Here is a 19,572-nt window from a genome sequence, read left to right as displayed (position 1 = left end):
CTTTTTTTTTTTAAATACTTCAAACCGTTTTCATTCTGAATATCCTGAATTTCCCTCGGGATCAATAAAGTATCTATCTATCTATCATTGAACTTGTTTTTAAGGTAAAACTTCAAATGACACATTTACTGTAAAGAGTTAGTTTTGTACTCAGAGTATAAATGAGACAAAGTTCTGCTCTTTTTAGTTTTAGAAGTGTTTTGAAATAAGATGGTCGTATAAAAAGTGAAACTTAAGAAGCAGATTAATCGACCCCCGGTGACCTACATGGAAGCTCCGTTTGTTTTCTCTCCTCTGCTCAGTTTTCCTTTAATGAGTCGCCTCTCTCACGGTAAGTGTTTGGTGGAGGACCGCCTTGTCTACTTCAGGGTGCAGCTTAGGCCAAACTGACCCACTTTAAGCTCTCCTCCAGGCTGGAGCTGGTCCAGCGTTGACAGCCAAGTCTCAGCATAGAGGCGTGATGAAGCGGCGGAAACATTGCACCTTTACCCTTAATTGTAACTGGAAGAGGAAGGTCACTGAGGCAGAACAGCAGGCGGGCTGAGGGAGAAGCTGATCCACTGCTTGGACATCTTTTTGCTCTGGCTGACTCGCCCACAGATTTTTTTTTATACTCAAACAAACCAATGACTAAGAAAATAAAAACAAACATAACTTGAGTTTGTATTATTTATTATACTGAAAGTATAAAAAAAAAAAAACAGTGCATCTCTCCTCTGGACTGCGGGCTGTTTGCTCCTCTGCTGGACGTTTCCTGGTACTGCAGCTGCAGCTCTGCATCAAAAGGAACAGAAACACAAAAACTGGTTTTTAATGGAGATCATTAAACCGAGATGCTGTTTAAAGACACTGATGGGTGTCAGGCCCACATAATTCACATTAATGAGTGCAGGAGGTCTTACATGGAGGTCATCCTGGGGTCACCACAGTGCCGTTTCTGGTTCTTCTGCAGCGCCGGCTTTTTAATTAGACATTCTTCATTTAACCTAAAAAAACAGAGCAGACTGTTACTCATGATCTACAATGAGCCTACAGATATTTAAAGGGCTAGTCTGGATTCTTTGAGGTCCGGTACCTGTGAGGGTACTTACCATGTTTATGGCTGTGGATTCTCAGCCTCCGTCCACCGCTCCCGGCTCCTGTGGCGAGAGACAAAACGATCAGAGCCTGGCAGTGACCTCAAACACGTCTTCACTTCTTTTTGTTTGTTTGTTCCTTTTCGTCTACGTGTACTGCTCTGAGGTCGTCAATGACAACCTGTGCTCCAGTGTGTGTGTGTCTGTAGTGCGTGCGTGTGTGAGGAGTGTGTGTGTCAGTGACTGGAGACTTGTACAAAGTGTGTGTGCAGGTCGATTTAAAGAGGCATCTGAGTACCGTGAAGTCGACTCATTTGTTTACACACTGCAGAGGGCTCCAGGACGGAGCATGACAACAGCACTCTGTTACAAAGCTACATGAAGCTGGACTTGTTTCTGAGACATCAGGGGGGCGTCGATGCTGAGAACCCAAACAGAGCTGGGAGCCGCACCAAAGACCTCGTCTATTCAGTGTCGGTCTTTGAGACGTTAAAGACAACTGTAGGCAGGAAGGGTTGTTCTGGCATCACACTCGAGAGATTCAAGAACGTGGAAAAGATTTTTAGACAATCAGGAGTTAATTTGGTTTCGAGCATGGATCACAGTGCAGATAGATCGATTCATGGCATTGTCTGAACACAGTGGATCCCCTTTAGATCAGAGCTTGTGATGGTCCATAAAGTCCATGTAGCACCAGGGGTCCCTTTACAGCTCCAAGACCACGTCTACATGGAAGCAACAGAAAACCGCCACCTTCAGGATGCTGGATGGTTTCTGTCCGGAGTTCATGAGCAATAAGAGAAAAAGAGGCAAAAACGTGCGACACTACAGCAGGATGCGTTCCTCAGAAGAACTACAACAGGGTTCTGTTCTTTACAGTCTGAGCAGAGCCGACATCGAGTGACCACAAAACCCCTCCGCTGATAGAAACACGTTTGACCAGGAGTTTAAAAAGATGTTTTCAGAGTAACATAGCGTTTGGGCAGCAGCGCCCTAGTGGGCATTTAAAGTACTGCAGGTTATTTAAAATGTTCAATTTGTACTTTAACTACTTAAAGTCACCTGTATGTGGATGGATTCATAGTTTATAGATTCATATTCCTGCACTGATGCTGTGGGTAAAAATGGAGCTCTTTAACATCTTAGCTAATGTGCTCCTTTAAAATCTGCATGTTTGAACGTGTTCATATATTTACAGGCTAAACGTCACTGGCTTCTCCGATACTGAAATGACCAGCAGTTAGAAAACGCTCTTGAAAGCCTCCGAGTCTTTATGGTTTGATATTTCAGCAGCGATTATTCACAGGGGACTTTTTAAGATGGGATCTCTTTGGGAAGGTCCCCCCCCCCCCGCCCCCCCATGAAGTCGTAAAGGCATAAAAACATTTACATTTGCTGTTTGTTTAAGGCGAAGGAGTCGCCCCCTAACTCCATGTGCAGAAACACGTCAAAGTCCAGACCATCAAGCCGGGGTACAACAGAGGACTAAAAAACCCACCCAGACCACCCCGGCAGTATGCGACAGCTTTGACTTCTAAACTGCAAACACATCCCAACCCAGTGCCACAAACTGTTTTAGAGACATTTCACAGCAAAGACAGACGGAGCAATCCGGTCAGTGTTCAACGTAAATGCACAGCGTGGCGTCCGAGTCAGAGGTGTGTACACACGAGAAAACACGCTCCACCTATCAGGTGACTCTAATGAGTTCATCCAGCAGCACGTTAACACTCAGTCTGCAGAACATAAAGTTTGATATTGTTTTAATAAAGTCAGTGATAGGAACATGGACTCTTGATTAGATGAAACAGACTGGCTGCTCGATGTGGTCAAACTCTCTTCAACAGAAATAAAAGGCGGGACAGAGCGTCGTTTCCTGTTTAACAGGTGAAGAAGAGATGAGAAGTGTTATATTACCAAGAGCACGTTTCTAACAGCAGGTCAGTGGAGTCGTGAAGAACGTAACCTGCCTTCTTCCACCGCCAACAACCTCTGACATCAGACTGAAGGATCAGCACAGGCTGAAAGAAAACCACCTGAACACTTTGTGTTGATCTGCTTTCAGAATGACGGATATAAAACCAGTGGACTCACAGATATCACACGCGTTACATTATTTCTTTCATGCATACATACAGAGAAGCCAAAAAGTACTACAACCACACACACTGCACGGAGCTATAATGCTTGAAAATCACATACACACACAAAAGATTGAAGGAAAGAGATCTGCACTGTGATGCCATTCTTTGGAAGTGTGATGCCAGAAGCCCTGCAAAACGTCACTGTGAGGAACGACGGGAAGAGAGGAGGACAGAGAGAAGAGAAAACTGAGCATCTTGTATTATAAACATGGATGGGACACTTACCTTACGTGTTCAGCTCATCTGTGTAAGCTTACTTCTGGCTGCAGTGCAAACATGTCCAGGCTTTACTGTCCACTGACTTCTACTCATCGTCAATGTTACCCAACTGCAGAGAAGAGCCTCTACTGTGGCCTGGGCAGCCCGTCTCTGACAAGCTGGCTGACAGCAGCGAGCACACTTCTCATTTATCCAAACACATCCACACAACACTCATGATGACTTCAGTCAAAAGATGCACAGGGCTTCCTGGCTGAGACAGGTTAGTGAACAGGACGTTCTTCAAGTCTACAGTGCTGGTTCTGGGTTTTTTTTAAAGGTTTGGCTTTAACTAAAAGGAACCGTTAGGAGGTTGAACGGGTTCACAACCGTTAGACTTTGTTAACAAATTTCTCAGTAGAAGTTTCCCTGTCCCAATTTAAGTGTCAAAATTAAGCTTCCAAATCTCCTAACAATAATATAAAGTCGTAATAGACGGCACATGGAGATCCCTGTTCCAAAACACGAAGGAAAGTCTTTTTAAAGATTCGTCTATTTCAGAGATTTATTTTCCGGCAAACTTAAAACTGTTGAAAGTCCTGCTCGGGTCAGGCACCCATGGGTGCAGCGTAACCTTCATGGTCTGAAAGCATTTTATGTTTACATGAAACAAATCAGGCAGCCAGACTTTAGTACAACTATCTCTCTACACTCAAGTCGTGCAGTTTGTTTTTGTATTTTTACTTTAACAGTTAGCACGATGAAGCCTAATTCACCTTCAATTAATTTAACATTTAAATAAACGGGGAACTTTGGAGTACATTACATTCTCTCCATATTCTGTTGATTTTATTCAAAATGTTATTTGAATTTAAATTCAAAAGTTTCAACTTCAGGAACAGTGACATAAATAAACTAGCTTAACGTTGGCAACGTGGGTCCAGATTTGACTAAAGGGACTGTGGGGGGGGGGGGGGGGGGGGGAAGAGACTTGTACTAAAAGCTAAAAACAGTTCCTGTGAAGTTTGGTGAATGTCTCGACTTAAAACTTCTGAGGTAAAGCTTCATTTCTACCTGTAAACTTGTAAAGTGGTGTAGAGTCAGACATTACAGTTAGGAGATGACGTGGATCATCTTTTAGACGCTCAGTATTCAGGACACGTTTTAAATATTCACTTCAACAACATGAAGAAGAAATGGGTTAGCAGTAAGTCCCATTTCCACCAAGCGGTTCAGTTTGGTTCGGTACAATAAGATCTTAACGATACCGTTTGTTTTGCTCCCCTTCTGTCGGGCAGCCAGCTAAACACACTGCAGTCTTGATTGGTCGAAAGAAGCGTCATTTCCAAACAAAGAAAACAAGAGAATAATGTCCGCGTGTATAACTGCCTGGTGGACGACGTTGGAGGTGCCGACCTTCCTCAGGATCATTGTCTGGATATTAAAAATATATATTCAAAATGCACCAAAGTGTTTTAGTGAAACCTTCTTAAACGAAGGGAGTTGGAGGTTCGAGGGAACTGGATGAGAAAGTGTTCCAGTTCTGTAAGTTCTTCGTCGGCACTCGAGCGTTAGCTTCGTGCTCTGCTCGCACGGTTCCAGTCTCATTAGTGACGAGTAACTTTCAATGCAAACGCAAGGGAGGTCAGGGTTTACAGAACCAGACCATACCGAACCAAACTGGACCACTCAACCTCACCAAATCATCATGGGAAATGTATCCTTAATACAAGAAGTGCTAAAGCTTTGAACTCCTTCTTTACGCCACACGGTCAGCTGAGCGTTCTTGACACAGTCGATCCAAATCGGACGTATTCTGTCAAGTTGAGGACGACTAGTCAACGTAAGTCCAAAGATACAGAGCCAAAACCTGTGACAGTATATAAGAAACATGTTGCTATTCCTCCAGGACCAGAACTTAGCAAAGACTAAACAACTCCAACAGAAGCCACAGACTTTGAATTACTTGATTTGGAAACTTCCTTTTCATTGTCCAACACCTTTAAAGATGGTCACACCTGTTAAAGAAAAACAAATTGTACACAACACCAACACAAAGACAGAACATTACAAGGTTTCAAATTGACATGTCCATGAGAAGTTGCTGAACTTTCTGGAAGAATTTCGAAGATGAGGGAAGAAGAAAGTCTTTGTACGACTCTTCACAGTAGAAAAGATTCTGATATCCAGATCTATCCATCTATTTGCTACAATAAAGGTTTTATTTCATTTAACAAGGACGGGCTGTTGATAAATTTCACGCAAATCAGACGTTGTGTTCAGGCTGTATTTACCTCCAATACTTAACACAATCATATTGAATCCAAGTGTCCTCTTTGTTGGCTTTTTTTGGTGTAAATCTTTAACTTTCTTCATCAGGTCATCCAGTCATAAAGAAAGAGCCGTTTCTATCTCAGACGAGTTTACACTAAACCTAACCAGGTTACACCTCAACAGTCTTGAATATTTGTGTTACTCATAACTTTAATTAAAGAATAATTAAAAACACTTGATTGTGAAACATCTGAAATAAGGTGCTGTGTAATCAAACTTTGATAAAAGATGGATTGAAGAATGATCAGGACAGACGAGGGGTGAAGAGATGACATCTGGACTGAGCCAAAAATTAACTCTTAAAAGGTTTTCAACGGGAGGTTCGTTGTTTAAAACCGTCTTCAGAAACTCGTTTCCACTTCATGGTAAAGCTCATTTGCTCTGAACTAATCCTGTGGGTTACCATTGGAAAGAGCTGACGGTACCAAGAACTCGGTCGGTCTCAGAATAGCTGCAGTTCTAAGCATTCTTTAAAGGTGATGGAGAAGATGCACCGATTGCTATTTCTTTGGTGGATTCCAGTTTCTAGTTTTTTCAAAACCTGCCGATCCAGATTTGTATTTCTTTAAATTATCCTTCTGTATAGAAATTAAGAGCAAAGACATTTTTTTGCAACCTTAACCATGCACATTTATAAGTTCAAATATACCATGATAACGTTTATGTTGACCAGGTTACTGGACACAGCTTTTCTTAAATAAAGTCCACAGTGGAATGAAGAGACACATGCGTTAATGTTTCTGTGTTTGCGTGGATCCTCTGTCAACTCTTAATGATGGAGTGGCACGACATAAGAAATGGATATTCCCAAATGGTTTTATAGACATAACTAGAATTTCTGAAGTTAACCGACCACTTTACGTTAAATACTGTGTTTTGAGTTGCATTTGTCTCATGCCACGAGGTTATGACACCCAGCTAACAACTCCTCCTACATGGAGCAGGAAACGTCAAAGAAAGAAAGTAGAGCAAAACTCAACAGTTCGAAGTGAGTCGAGGTGCACTGGGCCCGAACGTTTCTGTGTAGAAAGATCAAGAATATTCCTAACGTCTCAAAACAGAAGAGCAGAGAGTTATTCATCTGCAACAGGATTCAGTCAAAGTCAATGACTAATGAACATTAAACAGGGTGCAGTTCAATAATGGATAGCCCCATTAAAAAAAGGGTAATACTCACAGTTGGCATCCAAACATCTTCCATTTCTACCATTCAAAAGATGCTAAAGGAGCTACATTCGTGGTTGTTTTAATAAGCAGGTTTTACTCTTAATGTTGGGTTTTCCTGCCGTCTGTCTGTCATTAAGAAGTCCATGTTGTTTTCCCATGACATGACGCTGCAGAGCTCATTAGGATCATGGCTCAATCATCCATTCATATCCCACTAACTAAAGTATCCTAGTTTATCATCTTAAATGTGGACGTTCTATTCCAGTCCTCTTTAGTCCAGTCCTGTTGTTAAAACTAAGACCACTTCTCATGTCCAGGGTTTAGACTTCTTTACTAAGGGACTTCTATGTCCACATCGTACAGGCAAAAAAATCCAGACAGTCCCAAAATCTTTACAGCTGGTCAAACCTGTTAAAAAGGAAAAATGTACACAAAACAAACATGTAATATTTCAGATCTAATACTCTAACTTCCAAATATGTTGTCTCTGTTGTAGAAGCCATAACACAGGTAGTGTGTAGACCTGACAAATGAATAGGGTAATAATATTCTTTAACAGTTTTACTATTCTCATTCTTTTGGCATTGTTCGCTATATAACAATGGAATAAAAACTGTTTGTTGCAATTATTGCTCTAATTATATATCAGGCAATGTACAAATACTTACGGTTTAACAAAGAGCAACTAAACAAGTGGCTGCAAAGGTTTAGCAAAGCCATTTGGTTGAAAATAAAAGCAAGGTAGGAATAAGAAGTTGTACTGTTGTGGTTGCACTTCTGTCATTGGCACATAATGTTGTTGTCTCTTCAAAAGAATGAAACTAGTGCCAACAGAGAATACTCTGCTTTATCAGAGGCAATGCAACCGTGATACCGATCAAGAGTTTAAATAGCTGAAGTGACTCTTCTGAATACTTACACTCTTCTCGCCCAGTTTCTCAAACCACACATGTCTAAGAAAACACTTTACAAGTGTCTGCATGGCGCCCAGGTAAAGTTAAAATACAATCAGAACAGGTATCGACTTCATCCAATGGAAGAAGCCATAGCAGCAACAGAGGGGAAATTAAAGCAATCCCTCTTTGCAATTAATATTTACATGACAGTCAATACAATCTCAGCTTCCCCTCCAGCAGGATTCATTAAATGGCCTTCAGTTGATGTAACTGTAAATGTAGGATATGACACCAAAACATGGCCAATTTATCTGCATCAGAGTTTTCTCTTTAATTCTGCATCTGTCCATAAGTTTGTTTTCTTTTGGGCCCAACTGAACTGAATGGATAGAATTAGGGGGTTTTCTGTCACATAAGGACAGAGACAGGCTCGTCCATGCTCCAGACTCAAAGAAGGGTTTAACTATTTAATTCTGTTCAAATTCATTTTTTTAAAAACCAGGTTTTTGGAATATAAAAGACATGATGACATTTCAAATGAATTATCGACTGCTGTAAAAAATATTTATCACGATGTTCTGCCGTATCAACTGTTATGTACAGCCCTATAATGAACTGTGTATGATTTTTTCTCTCTCCTATTTGGGCCTTTGTAACTTCATTGTTTGTTGTCTTCTGAAAAGCAGAAAGTTGATCGTGGAAGGGCTTCGTTAAATATGACCCAACTATTGATATGAGTCAAGCCAAGGTTTCTTTCCTGCAGAGAAAAAAGGGCAGCAGTTGTTGGTCGTCTCACAAACAACCAGTCAAAAACAGATCTGAGGAAAAAAAAAATCCAAGTAGTGTGATGGAGAGCAACAGCAAAGAATCTTTGCCAAGAAATCAACTACAAAGCATGCAGATAGAAGTTCAGTCAGGCAAAACTTCAGGATGGAAATCCAAATTCAGGAGGTATAAAAAAAAATAAAAATACTACCAATCGTCTTCCTTCTCTGCAGTGATGAGGTGCAAAAGGATTCACAAGATGGAGAATGTGAAATGCCCCTTTGAGCAGAGAGTTTCCACAGCAGTGTGAGCCATCATCAGTGGCGTTTACCTCCCACATCCTCGTGTAAGCCAGCGGACAGAATCACAACTCCTCTTCTTGCAGGTGCAGAACAATGTTTGCTTTGAGTGATGTTCAACTTGTGCAGGTTGAGGATTTAAAACGCTTCATGATGCTCTATGAAGTCAATCCAAGTTTAAAAAAGCAACACTGAGGATCAAGAGGCCACTTTGACTGTTTTTCCTCATTTTTTTTGCAGTTTCTCATGTTTAATCACACTGATCATGATGCATGACGACATTAGACCAAATGACACGGTCAAGCATGAAAAGGCAAGTTTAAGTTGAACCATATGAATAACTATAATATAAACAAAAAGGTGTGTCGGCCAGACCTTTACTTTTTTTAGTTTGCCTAGATGACGTCTCATCGACACAGAAAACAGCAACCAAATTAAAAAAAGGTTTGCCCAAATTAATGGCTTCACTTTGTATCATGAATTTGCAAAATTGTTCAATGAAAAGTCATTGCTTAGTAATTTTAAGGGAAATCTAGACAATACCAATCAGGATGCAATGGGCATCTCCAACACCAGACTGTCTGAACATACGTGTATCTTAATTACATGCTAAGCACGTCTTTAGTGGAAACAGGCTGAACATGTAGTGAACATGTCCCCATGTTAGCTGCTAAGACTACTCAGGTTATTAACCCTTCCTTTACTAAACTTCTACTGGACCTCATCGACCCAATGAAGCCATTTAATAATATCCAGCAAGGTGTTGAAGAATGAACAAATAAGGACGTCCATGACTAAGCCCAATACATCGACATATTCCAACTACTAACAAGATGGCAACACAACCTTTGATTGCTAATGTAAGAAGGGTTTCGTCCATCTTGTGGGCTGTGACATGTTTGTTTGCTTTATGAACTAATGTTTTAAAGTCTTCACTCTGGAGATGATGGCTGAACCAATCAAGATTTGTGTTCATGGCCATAATTTGACAAACTGGTGGTTAGGTTCAGTGACTCAGAGAAGTAAAGGTGATATACCCAATTACACAAAGCTGTCCTTTTCTTTGCAACTGATGAGTTGCACAAAAACTGAAGCTGAAGTTTACAGTTACAACCCAAGTTGTAGAATTTGTTCTTGTGAAGTCAGAGAATGTTTACACACGCCTCCATGGGGAGTGACTTATTTAAAAACAAGCCTCTAGAGGCCACTTCAGGAACTTCAGCTGTCTACAGTACTATTGGCTACACTGCTTCTCGTAGGTTGTTCCTTGATGTGTTTAACAGCAGGCATCCACATATCTAAGGTTGGTATTAGTATTATTAGACAGCATTTCAATGTAGTAATCAACCTCGGTCTCATCTCCACACGACGTACACTACAAAGATCAGCAGGTCACTGACAGACCCAGAACCTGATCTCAAGATCGGCTCTTTTGAAGTCCTTTCAATCCCCACACAAACATCATCACAGGCTTTCTTAAAAGGTTCTATGTGTCATACCTCCGCCTTCCAAAAGCAAAGTTATTGAAGTACAATAACCATTATAAGCCAGTGCCCCCTCTTAAATGATAAAAATAAAAGTTAAATAATCACAATCTAAAGAAATGTTCAAAGAGTGAAACCGTAGAAGCAAAAATCAAGTCTTGGATTCAGCACATTTGGTGAAGAGAATTAACTAGAAGGGTCTTAACCGTGTCCCACAGCACTGCCTGTGCCTCCCCTTCTTAACTTCTTTAGAAAACGGATCAACTCCCGAAAAGCATTACAGGCGGAAAGCTTCGAGGGAGCCAGCATGTGACGCCTTGTGTTTAAGATGGATGTGACACGTCTGAATCAAGGATAACACATAGACCCCTTTAAGAACTAATGTGACGGATAGAACAACAATTACTATTTATGGGTTTTTTTGTGTAAGCAATCCAATTGTTGGGATTTGTTTTACACTGTTAATAATTTTGGTAATAAATTATAAAAGTTTGTCCAGATAGAACCAATTTCTCTTTATTGTAATACATGCTTTGACTCCAAAGGTATGGCACAAAACACAGCCATAGAGTAGAGAAAAAATGTACAATTATCACTTCACGGAGACTCACAGAGCATTATACATCTAGAAAAGAAAATTTTACAGGGGTCAGAAAGGAGTACGAGATCACACGAGGATGACCGACCTTTCCAAACTACTACTACTGACAATAGAAAATAAAAATGAAAATATTGACTTTGTGAAAAAAGCAGGCTAAAATGCAACAATTTAAACTTAAATACAAGAAAAGCATTGTTTTAAAGAATCTGTACAAATACTCCTGCAGGGCGCATCAAAGGGAAGCGTTTAAAAGCGTGGTTTTTTAGCAGGACCATCAAACTCCTCGCGGACTCGGCCGTACCCGGCATTACCGGGACCCATCCCCCTGGGGCCCCCTTGGGGAAAGCGCTCATTGCGCTGTGGGGATCAATATTGTGAGGGGGAGGCAGATACGAAGTTGGAGTACAAGGAATGGGTTGTTTTGAGTGCACAAGCACACAGTTCATGTCCATATGGAAGCGTGTCAAAAGGTGTGGTAATAAGGAGATTTTATATTATGAGCAGATTTACAACACAACCAGCAGGAGACGCATCCGAAGAAACGGTTCGTTCCAATATGAAGGTCCACAGGTGCCACAGGTTACATACGGAAAAGGAAGAGAGGGTAATGCTTTCGTTAGTCAGTGCCTACCTAGTATGGTCTCTCCTGAGCATGCAAAGACTAGCCTAGAGACGTGACTACTCACTTGGTCTCGCACTTCTTAAATGCTGACCATATAACGATCTCTTCATGACTAGGGCTGTGCAACAATAGGAATTTAGTCAAATTTGATTTGGCTGCCCAAAACAAGGATCTCTGTTTCAGTTTAATGCACACCTAGCTCCTAATCTACACATGTACGTTTAGTCTTTATTTTATCACTCTGCTATCGTACTGGCCATTGGCTGACATTAACACTTTTTAGAGTTTCAAGTCACTTTTAATTGATGAAATGTGCCATGGCTACCGGTAAGAAGCCAATGAACAGCAAAGAAATCCTTTAGAAACAAACCAGCTGCAGTTGAGCTCACCTATAAACCTGTTTTACCTGAACACCATTCTGGGTTTTTTAAGTCTACCTGGTTTTTTTTAACACCTGGTAGTAGGATTGGATTTATATGTCCGATTGACGATTCCAGAAAGAGACTGACAGGGGGCAGCCCTATTCATGACTATTTAATATAACAGTGGAGAACTGTATAGAAACCACTTGGTGGTAGTATTCAACCAATGTATATGGAAAATGGATAATTTACATTTATTCAGAAATGAGGCCATCTGTTGGAGGCCTTCCTACATTCAACATGGTTTCAGGGTAAGTGAAGTGTAAATAACTGAGTTCCTAGTGTAGATTTTATTTTTATTATGAATAGTATTCAGAATAGTAGTTCTTAAGACAACTATTATAGATTATCTGTCCTGACATCGCAGGAGCTCTGATGGCAAAACATTGATCAATATTTAGACTAAAATATGCACAGAACTTCAAGTGTATGGGTACTTTGTTACGAAGACCACGACTGCAAATAAGATCATGTGCTTGTGTACAATATAATACAGTAAACATGTAGCACAACAACTTTTCCAACAAGTAAGCAGTTTCTCATCAATATGCATGTTAAATGCAAATGTAGACAAGGGCTGTGAGAAACATTTCTCAAAGTCAAAACCCAATCAAATGGGAAAGCTTTCTGCTACAACGAGGGCCTAAAGCCCCTTCATAGGAAAGAGAGGAGCAACATATCATGTAGGCAATAGACAGAAGGTGAGTAAATAAGTGGGAGGAGTAAATATCTTGAATTGGATTCACCCAACAACAAACTGCTCAGCGAACTGTTTACCAAAGACTTTAATGACTTCTACTTCAACCACTACTTGGAGAACCATTTTTGTTGGGCTGCTTTAAATTATATTGAACAAAAAGGACTGAAATATCTGGAGAAAAAAAAAAGATTAGATAACAGTAACCAATAGTCCATTTGTGAAATTATAAATGCAGCTCTTTTTCAATGCACATGTTTAAGTATTTAAAGCTTAATGTAGCAGAAGGTGTTCCGTCCTAAACACGTAGACAGGTTGACTGCGTTTGTTGACAGTCGTTGAGAAGTAACCTGAGCATTGTTGCTGCAAGCTTTCTTGAAGCAAAGCTCAGTGTTCACCGATACCACCTTTTACAGTCACAAGTCTTTGCCTGCCCCATCAATTAATCATGCCGTTATAATATTTGAGTTCAAATTGTTTAAATAGTTCTTATTTTCATACCGTCAGCCTGCACTAAAAACCCCTTCAAATGCTTGATTACTCAAGGAGACGCTGATATGGAAAAGTTTGCTGGTCCAAAAATAAAAAACCCATCTACTTCAGGTATCATGATGGCTTGTAGCACAAAATAAGCTTTGAAAAAGGACTTCATATTGCCACCCGAAAAATACACAATTTCATAAACAAGCTAATTACCTCATATGACGTGTGGTACAGGTAACTCCTAGTACGGTAAGAGAAGGTGATTCAGAAGGTTAAAGCACAGTGTCAACAGTTTAATGGTATAAAAACTGGTAGTTGCCATTCTGCAGCAGGTCAAGAAAAAGTGCCTGTCCAGCTCACATCAGACAGGTCTTGCAAAAGCAGTCAACTACGCAGAGGTGTGAGAGTGCTCAGAGTGCACTGCTGCCTGTATACAGAGCCTGAGAGCATTGGCTTTTGTTTTAGTGCAGGTTGACGGTTCTATAGCTGAAAAGGCTTTATAACTCAAGACAGTAAGTGATGGGGCTTGGCTTGCCATTAAAAAAAATATTTTTAAAAAAAACTCTCTCCGTCGGCAGCAAAACTGTCACTTTCAACAAACAGTGATCCAGACAGCTGGGAGCATCCAGGATCTCCCATCCTACTCGGCCAGCTGGCCTCTGACTTTACCAACAGCTGAGATTCTCTCCAATGAGAAAACAGGCAAAAACACTTTTTTTCTTCAACTACTGATCTCCCTAAAAGAGGGATACGTTACCATTTCGTTGCCCATCAGGCCTCCTGGAGATGATCCCATTCCTTGCTGTCCTTCAAAGCCCATTCCACCCATGGGAAACTTCTGGTTGGCTGCAGCGAAGGCCAGATCTGACACAAACAATTCAATGAATATACTGCATCGAAGACCTGAAGTTTTACATGCTACCTGTTGATGGCCAATTATTAGTTCAAGACCAGAAATGATTGGTTTGTGGAATGATCAACAGTATGCTTAAGCTGGAAGCTTTCATTTATCAGCCGGGTATTTGTACTGCTTTCAGATTGATAAAAACCAACATGTGAGGCTTTCAGACTTTACAGGTTAACGAAACAAAAGTAAAAAGAACTCACCTCCCATTGCACCGGCACTCATCCTCATTTCCCTGTCCCTCTGTAACAACAAAAGATAGGACAAGGCCATTAGTTCAGGTACACAGTGACAATATATACAACTACCTATATTCAAGAGTTTGGAATTCTTATGTATAGTTCAACTTACATCCATGAAGTTGCCCATCCTGAACTTCTCCTCACGCTGACGTCGCATCTGTTCCTCAATCTCTCTTTTGCGAATCATCTCCTCCTCCCGCCTGCGACGCTCTTCCTCTTGCCTGATAACAATCAGAAATGTTTATTATCCACTTGTGATCCAATCTAAGTTTCCTTTTGTATAAATCCACTCTTTTATAACAGACAATTAATAAAGATGCAGGATGTACTGTATATCTTTTTTTTTGTTGTTGCATTGACTGAGAAGGAAACTCTATTGTAAAACACACAGAATAGAAACCAATGAAGATGAATACCTAATCTGCATTTCCTTCCTCTTTTGCATCTCCTGGCTGTGCATCTCTTCCATGCGCCTCAGTTCCTCCTGTCGCCTCAGCAGATCTGAAAGGAAGCAAAAAAACAAACTTTTAACTGTGGCACTTCCTAACTTCACCTGTTCTTGTGGTTCAAAGCTGAAATTGGTAGCAGGTTCTGCTAATGGCGTCTTAATGAGATTAAACTTGCCTTGGCGGAGCAGGTTGGCCTGGTGCTCATGGAAAGCGTCCTCCATCTCGCTCTCCAGTTTCTCCCGGGCCTCGCGCATGTTCTTCTCCACCTGCTGCCTCTGTTGCTTCTCCATTTCATCCAGGGACTTCCAGCGCTTGGAGTACTCAAATTCAAAAGTTCCAGGACGAGCGAAACGAGGAGGTTCCTCACGCTCTCTGTAGAAACACAAAAACAATATTGATTTGTTTAATGGATCAAAGAGATTGGTCAACATCTGCCACTCCACACAGAAGATGGATTCTTAACAGCTGCCGTCCCTTAATCAAACTCCCCCCCCCTCCCCCACACCTTCACATCCTACCATCTGCTGATTACAAACAATGACTTGACGCCCTGATTTCCATCATAAAGACAGCTGCTTCACAAAGCCTTAGGTATACATTAGTCTTATCAAATCCTAAATATTTTCACATTCAACAAAAGGTGAATAATTTGTGGAGCTTACGCTTGATATCTGGGGTTCTTCTGTGCCAATTTCTCTGGGAGACCATCTTCATCATCAAACTGCTCCAGGGGTTCCACAACAACTGGACGGGGAGACCTGAGGAATATGAATCAAAAAGCAGGTAAGACACGGGCAAGCATTCATCAGAACTATCTCAATGAACACAGTTAGAGAGTGAACGATTTCAACGTCCACTACACTTACGTAGTGAGAAGAAAGACACCCTCGTTACATCTGTCCAAGGCTTTTCTGGCTGCAGGTTTAGAGGCAAACTCCACAATGCCCTTTCCTGTAGAGCGCCCACGGTCATCAACAATCACAATGGCCCTCTCAACCATTCCAAACTGGGAGAAAGCTTCTTCAAGGAGCTCGTTGGAAACAAATGGTGACAGATTCTTCACAGACAAGGCTGCAGAGTGTGTGGCAAACCTGACACGTAGGGGTCTACCCTTCATGGGGATGTCATCCAACTCAGCTTTTGCTATCTCTGCGAGTGCACGGGACTCCTGCAAAACAATTAATACAACCTTGCATTAAGGATATATTACTAAAGTAATCTTTCCGTCGTTGTAATGCTAAATCCCAAAATGACCCAACAAATGATTCTTGGCTTCGCCCAATAGATATAACATATCTTACCAGTCGGATGAAACCAAAGCCTTTGCTTTTGTTGATGAAGACCTCGCTTGGTTCTCCATATTTTGCAAACAGCTTCTTGAAATCGTCCTCGGAGAGGTCGTTGGGCAGGTTTCCGATAAACAGACGGCAGCGCTGGGTGTATGTTTTCTCGCCCGGCTTCAGCAGCATGGACAGTGTTGCCTTGAACTCCTGTTAATGGAGGACCAAAGAACATTAAAGTTTTCAAAGTCATTGGGTCATTCATTATAAAAAAGGTTCATCTTGACCAGCTCACTTTTAAAGACAGACTTTAATTTGAACTTTTCCTTCATTCATTTAATGGCCCTTAATCCTTTGATTCGTCTCATTGTGTTAAAAAAAAAAGTAGGAAAATCCTGATATTGACCCATTTATTATTAACCAATTCAACATATCTACAGCATTCTACAAAGAAATTAAATAATAAATTACAAGACCCTGAAAAATAACCTAAATAAATCAAATAAAAATAAATTCTACTTTATATAATCTGTTAACGGTCTGCTTATATCTGCAATTTTAGATGCAGTCCGATAATCGTTTTCTGGTTGATATCGGGACATCCCCGATAATACTCAGTGTTGTACTAATTCTGAACTTATTTCTTCACTTTGTCATTTAAAACACGTTTTTAAACGTTTTAAACACGTGTTTTGATGTAGTATACATAAAAGACCTTTTTTAAATAACTTGTTTTTGACTGTGTATTTTTCAAACAGTCGCCTTTGTGTACCAGTTTCAACGTTTATTTAACGTCCCGACCAACCGCCCATCCCCCAAACACGATGGAAAGGAAATTCAATTTGACCTACATTTTTTAAACCAAGAAAACAAAACCATTTCAAGTTTAAAAAAAATATACAAAACTTACACGACACGCGCACCGATACAAAAACACATGTTAATCAAAACGTTCGGGTGTATTATTCGTTACGTTCAAATATTTTACCGTTACTGGTCGGTTTAACAAGATGGCGGTTTGCTTCAGCCACTAAACAAGGGTGCGTTTGTTTTACTCCTCTTTCACCTCCGCGGGTGCCTCCATCTTACTCCTATAGTGAATACATTTGAACTCCGCACGCTCCGGCGGCGCTGTGCATCAAATCGAGCTCATCAGTAAAACTAAGCGAGCTAATATGAGACAACGACAATGGCTGTCCACTCGATTAAAAGACAAGAAGTAAATAACTTAATAAAGATAATACGTACACTTGACTGCCCGTCGTCAACTTCGTCGTTGTTGGACCTTTTCTCCTGCTCGTGCCTGGGCCTCATAGGCGACGGCCCGGTCCTCTGGCCTTGATTTGGTCCCATTCTCTGGCCTTGGTGTGGTCCCGTTCTTTGGCCTTGGTGTGGTCCCGTTCTCTGGCCGTGATTGTGTCCTCCTCTCTGGCCCTGTTGTTGTCCGCCCCTCGGGCTCTGCTGTGGTCCCGCTCTCTGATTCGGCGGAGGCCCGCTCCGCTGGCCCTGCGGAGGTCCTGACTTCGGGCTCGGCTGCGGAGGCTGCTTCTGCTGCCCGTTTGCGTTTGCTGCCGGTGACTTGAGCTGTTCGAGCTTCTGCTCTTGGATCTTGTTTTCCTGGACAGGTGGAGGGGAGGTTATGGCTGGTTTCGGTGGGGGTGACTGCATCTCCGGCTTGGGTGTCTCGGTCTTCGCCTGAGGTGCAGGGGGTGTCGGGGTCTTTGGCTGCTCTTGCACCGGTTTCTGCTGCTGCTGCTGCTGCATCGGGCCTTTCATCGTCAGAGCCGGTCCGGGACTCGGTGGAGGGATAATCGCCTTCTGGGGGGTCATCTGTGGACCCTGATTGGGCTGCCTGTTCATGTTGTTATTTTGCCCTCTCCGGTTTTGATTTTGATTCTGAAAAGGATGGTTCCTAAAATGAGGGTTCCCCATTAGTCCACCCCGCATCGGACCGCCGGGTCCACCGCCTCTGCGCTGTTGGAAGTGGTTCATCCCGAGGCCGCCGCGATTGTTGTTATATCGAGACATTGATCCTTACTTAGACAAAATTAAAATATTTAAAAGCGTTGTGGATTAACAAGTTCTTCTCTTCAAGCCTACAAGCGACGTTTCCAGACGACAAAATGGCGACTAACCGCTGCGGTAAAGGTCTTTCTTTATCGAGCAGACCGAAAGACGCCCGGATCCGCTGATTGGTCCGCTACTCGACAGGAGGAGTCAAAGGGGTTTCCCAGTCAAAATTTAAGGGGCCGGAAAAACTACAATTCTTCTTCCTGTTGTTTAATGGCGGACAACAACAACTAACTTTTTGGGGGAATTACCGGCACCCACTATACTGGATTAGTATTAGGGGGAAGAAGCCAAATTAATAACTATAAAATAAATTCAATGATCTGTACAAGTGTAGTTTCTTTCATCAGCTTCTTTAATGTAGCTGGAGATCATTTGTGAAAAGGAAAAAAAACATCTTTTTTGAGTTTATTTTAGTGCCTGGGTTGTGTTTTTTGTGTAAACCTTGTATCTCTTGTAATGTGTCATCCTGAAAAAGCAAAATACATAAAATGAAACTCAGGTGAAGTGTTTTTTCCGCTCTGCTGGTTAAATAAAGCTTATTAGATTAGACTCCATCCTATGTCAGGAGTATTTCAGCTTTTTAACCTGTGTGTAGCAAGTCTCAATAACAGTATAACGTTGAATTTCCCCTTCTCTCTCTAAGAACACACTTTTAGTTCCTGCTTTATATTAGTTTTTGTTTACATATACATTTTGATTTTGTAGTGAACGATGGGGTGAAAAAAAAGACATTGCACTTAAACTTTTTTTGGGTCATTTATTATGCATACAGGTGTTTTGGAAACAAACAAAAACAAAGTGGAGAGACCTCAAGTCTCCCCTCATCATGTTGCGTTATGTAAATCATGACAAAAACAGACAAGAGGCTGAGATGACGAAACGACAAAACATATGGTAAGTCCAATAAACAAAAACAAAGTTAAACATGACAACAAAAAACCTCGACTGTGTGATGTCGCGTTGGGGACTAACGAAGAAACCAAAGACAGAATCAAAATCAATGGAGGCAGATCTGAAAGAACTCGAGGAGATGAGAGAGACATTCATTGATTAGTGATTAGCAAACAAAGCAGATGTCTTTACTCCTTTAACTCTTAAAACATTAACAAATAACAGGTCATAACGAAGAGAGCAAAAATTAACATCCGCAAAAAGGAAAAAGTTAATACACCTGATATAGAGAGATATTTTAAGCACACGACTCCTCAGAGTTACACTTCAAATCAAAGATGTTTTGTTTTTGACTTTTGACTGAAATCACCCTTCAGTCACGTTGGAACATCTTCTTGCCCCTTATTGATTCAAAGAAGTGAACTATAATCGTGGTTTCACTTTAAAATCAGATCTTTTTCGTTTCTATTAGCGGGTAAAGTACAGTAAGTTACTGAAGGTGGGAGCTAGATATTTTTTTTGTGGGGGATTTTTCTAGGAATGAA

General features: G+C 41.2%; 1 protein-coding gene across 2 annotated transcripts; it reads right to left on the bottom strand.

Moving 5' to 3' along the window:
- Positions 1-655: 655 nt before the first annotated feature.
- On the bottom strand, positions 656-18,286 carry sfpq (splicing factor proline/glutamine-rich). Of its 2 annotated transcripts, XR_013781170.1 has the most exons (12): positions 17,312-18,286; positions 16,085-16,273; positions 15,650-15,951; positions 15,446-15,541; positions 14,959-15,155; positions 14,751-14,835; positions 14,444-14,555; positions 14,296-14,335; positions 13,946-14,052; positions 1,092-1,139; positions 903-986; positions 656-774 (listed from the first exon to the last, which is right to left on the bottom strand). XR_013781170.1 is itself a non-coding variant. In XM_079367858.1 (10 exons), the coding sequence occupies exons 1-10, from the start codon at positions 18,089-18,091 to the stop codon at positions 11,211-11,213; spliced, it is 2,019 nt and encodes a 672-aa protein (XP_079223984.1). In that variant the 5' UTR covers positions 18,092-18,286; the 3' UTR covers positions 10,864-11,210. The 2 variants fall into 2 exon arrangements, 1 of the variants encoding a protein (XP_079223984.1); XM_079367858.1 differs by lacking the exons at positions 656-774; positions 903-986; positions 1,092-1,139 and adding an exon at positions 10,864-11,321.
- Between the last annotated feature and the right edge of the window lie 1,286 nt (positions 18,287-19,572).

Source organism: Symphodus melops (genome assembly GCF_947650265.1).
Source record: "Symphodus melops genome assembly, chromosome: 18".
Taxonomy (NCBI): Eukaryota; Metazoa; Chordata; class Actinopteri; order Labriformes; family Labridae; genus Symphodus; species Symphodus melops.
Note: the sequence above shows the minus strand (reverse complement) of the source record. Positions and strands in the feature narration are given on the sequence as shown.

Bases quoted from the DNA above. Each gene is read 5' to 3' on its own strand.
- sfpq (XM_079367858.1), bottom strand. From the start codon at position 18,091: ATGTCTCGATATAACAACAATCGCGGCGGCCTCGGGATGAACCACTTC. The intron at 16,274-17,311 runs GTACGTATTATC...CTCCATTAACAG, and splicing joins TTGACGACGGGCAGTCAAGT to GAGTTCAAGGCAACACTGTC. The intron at 15,542-15,649 runs GTAAGTGTAGTG...CATATTCCTCAG, and splicing joins GGTGTCTTTCTTCTCACTAC to GTCTCCCCGTCCAGTTGTTG.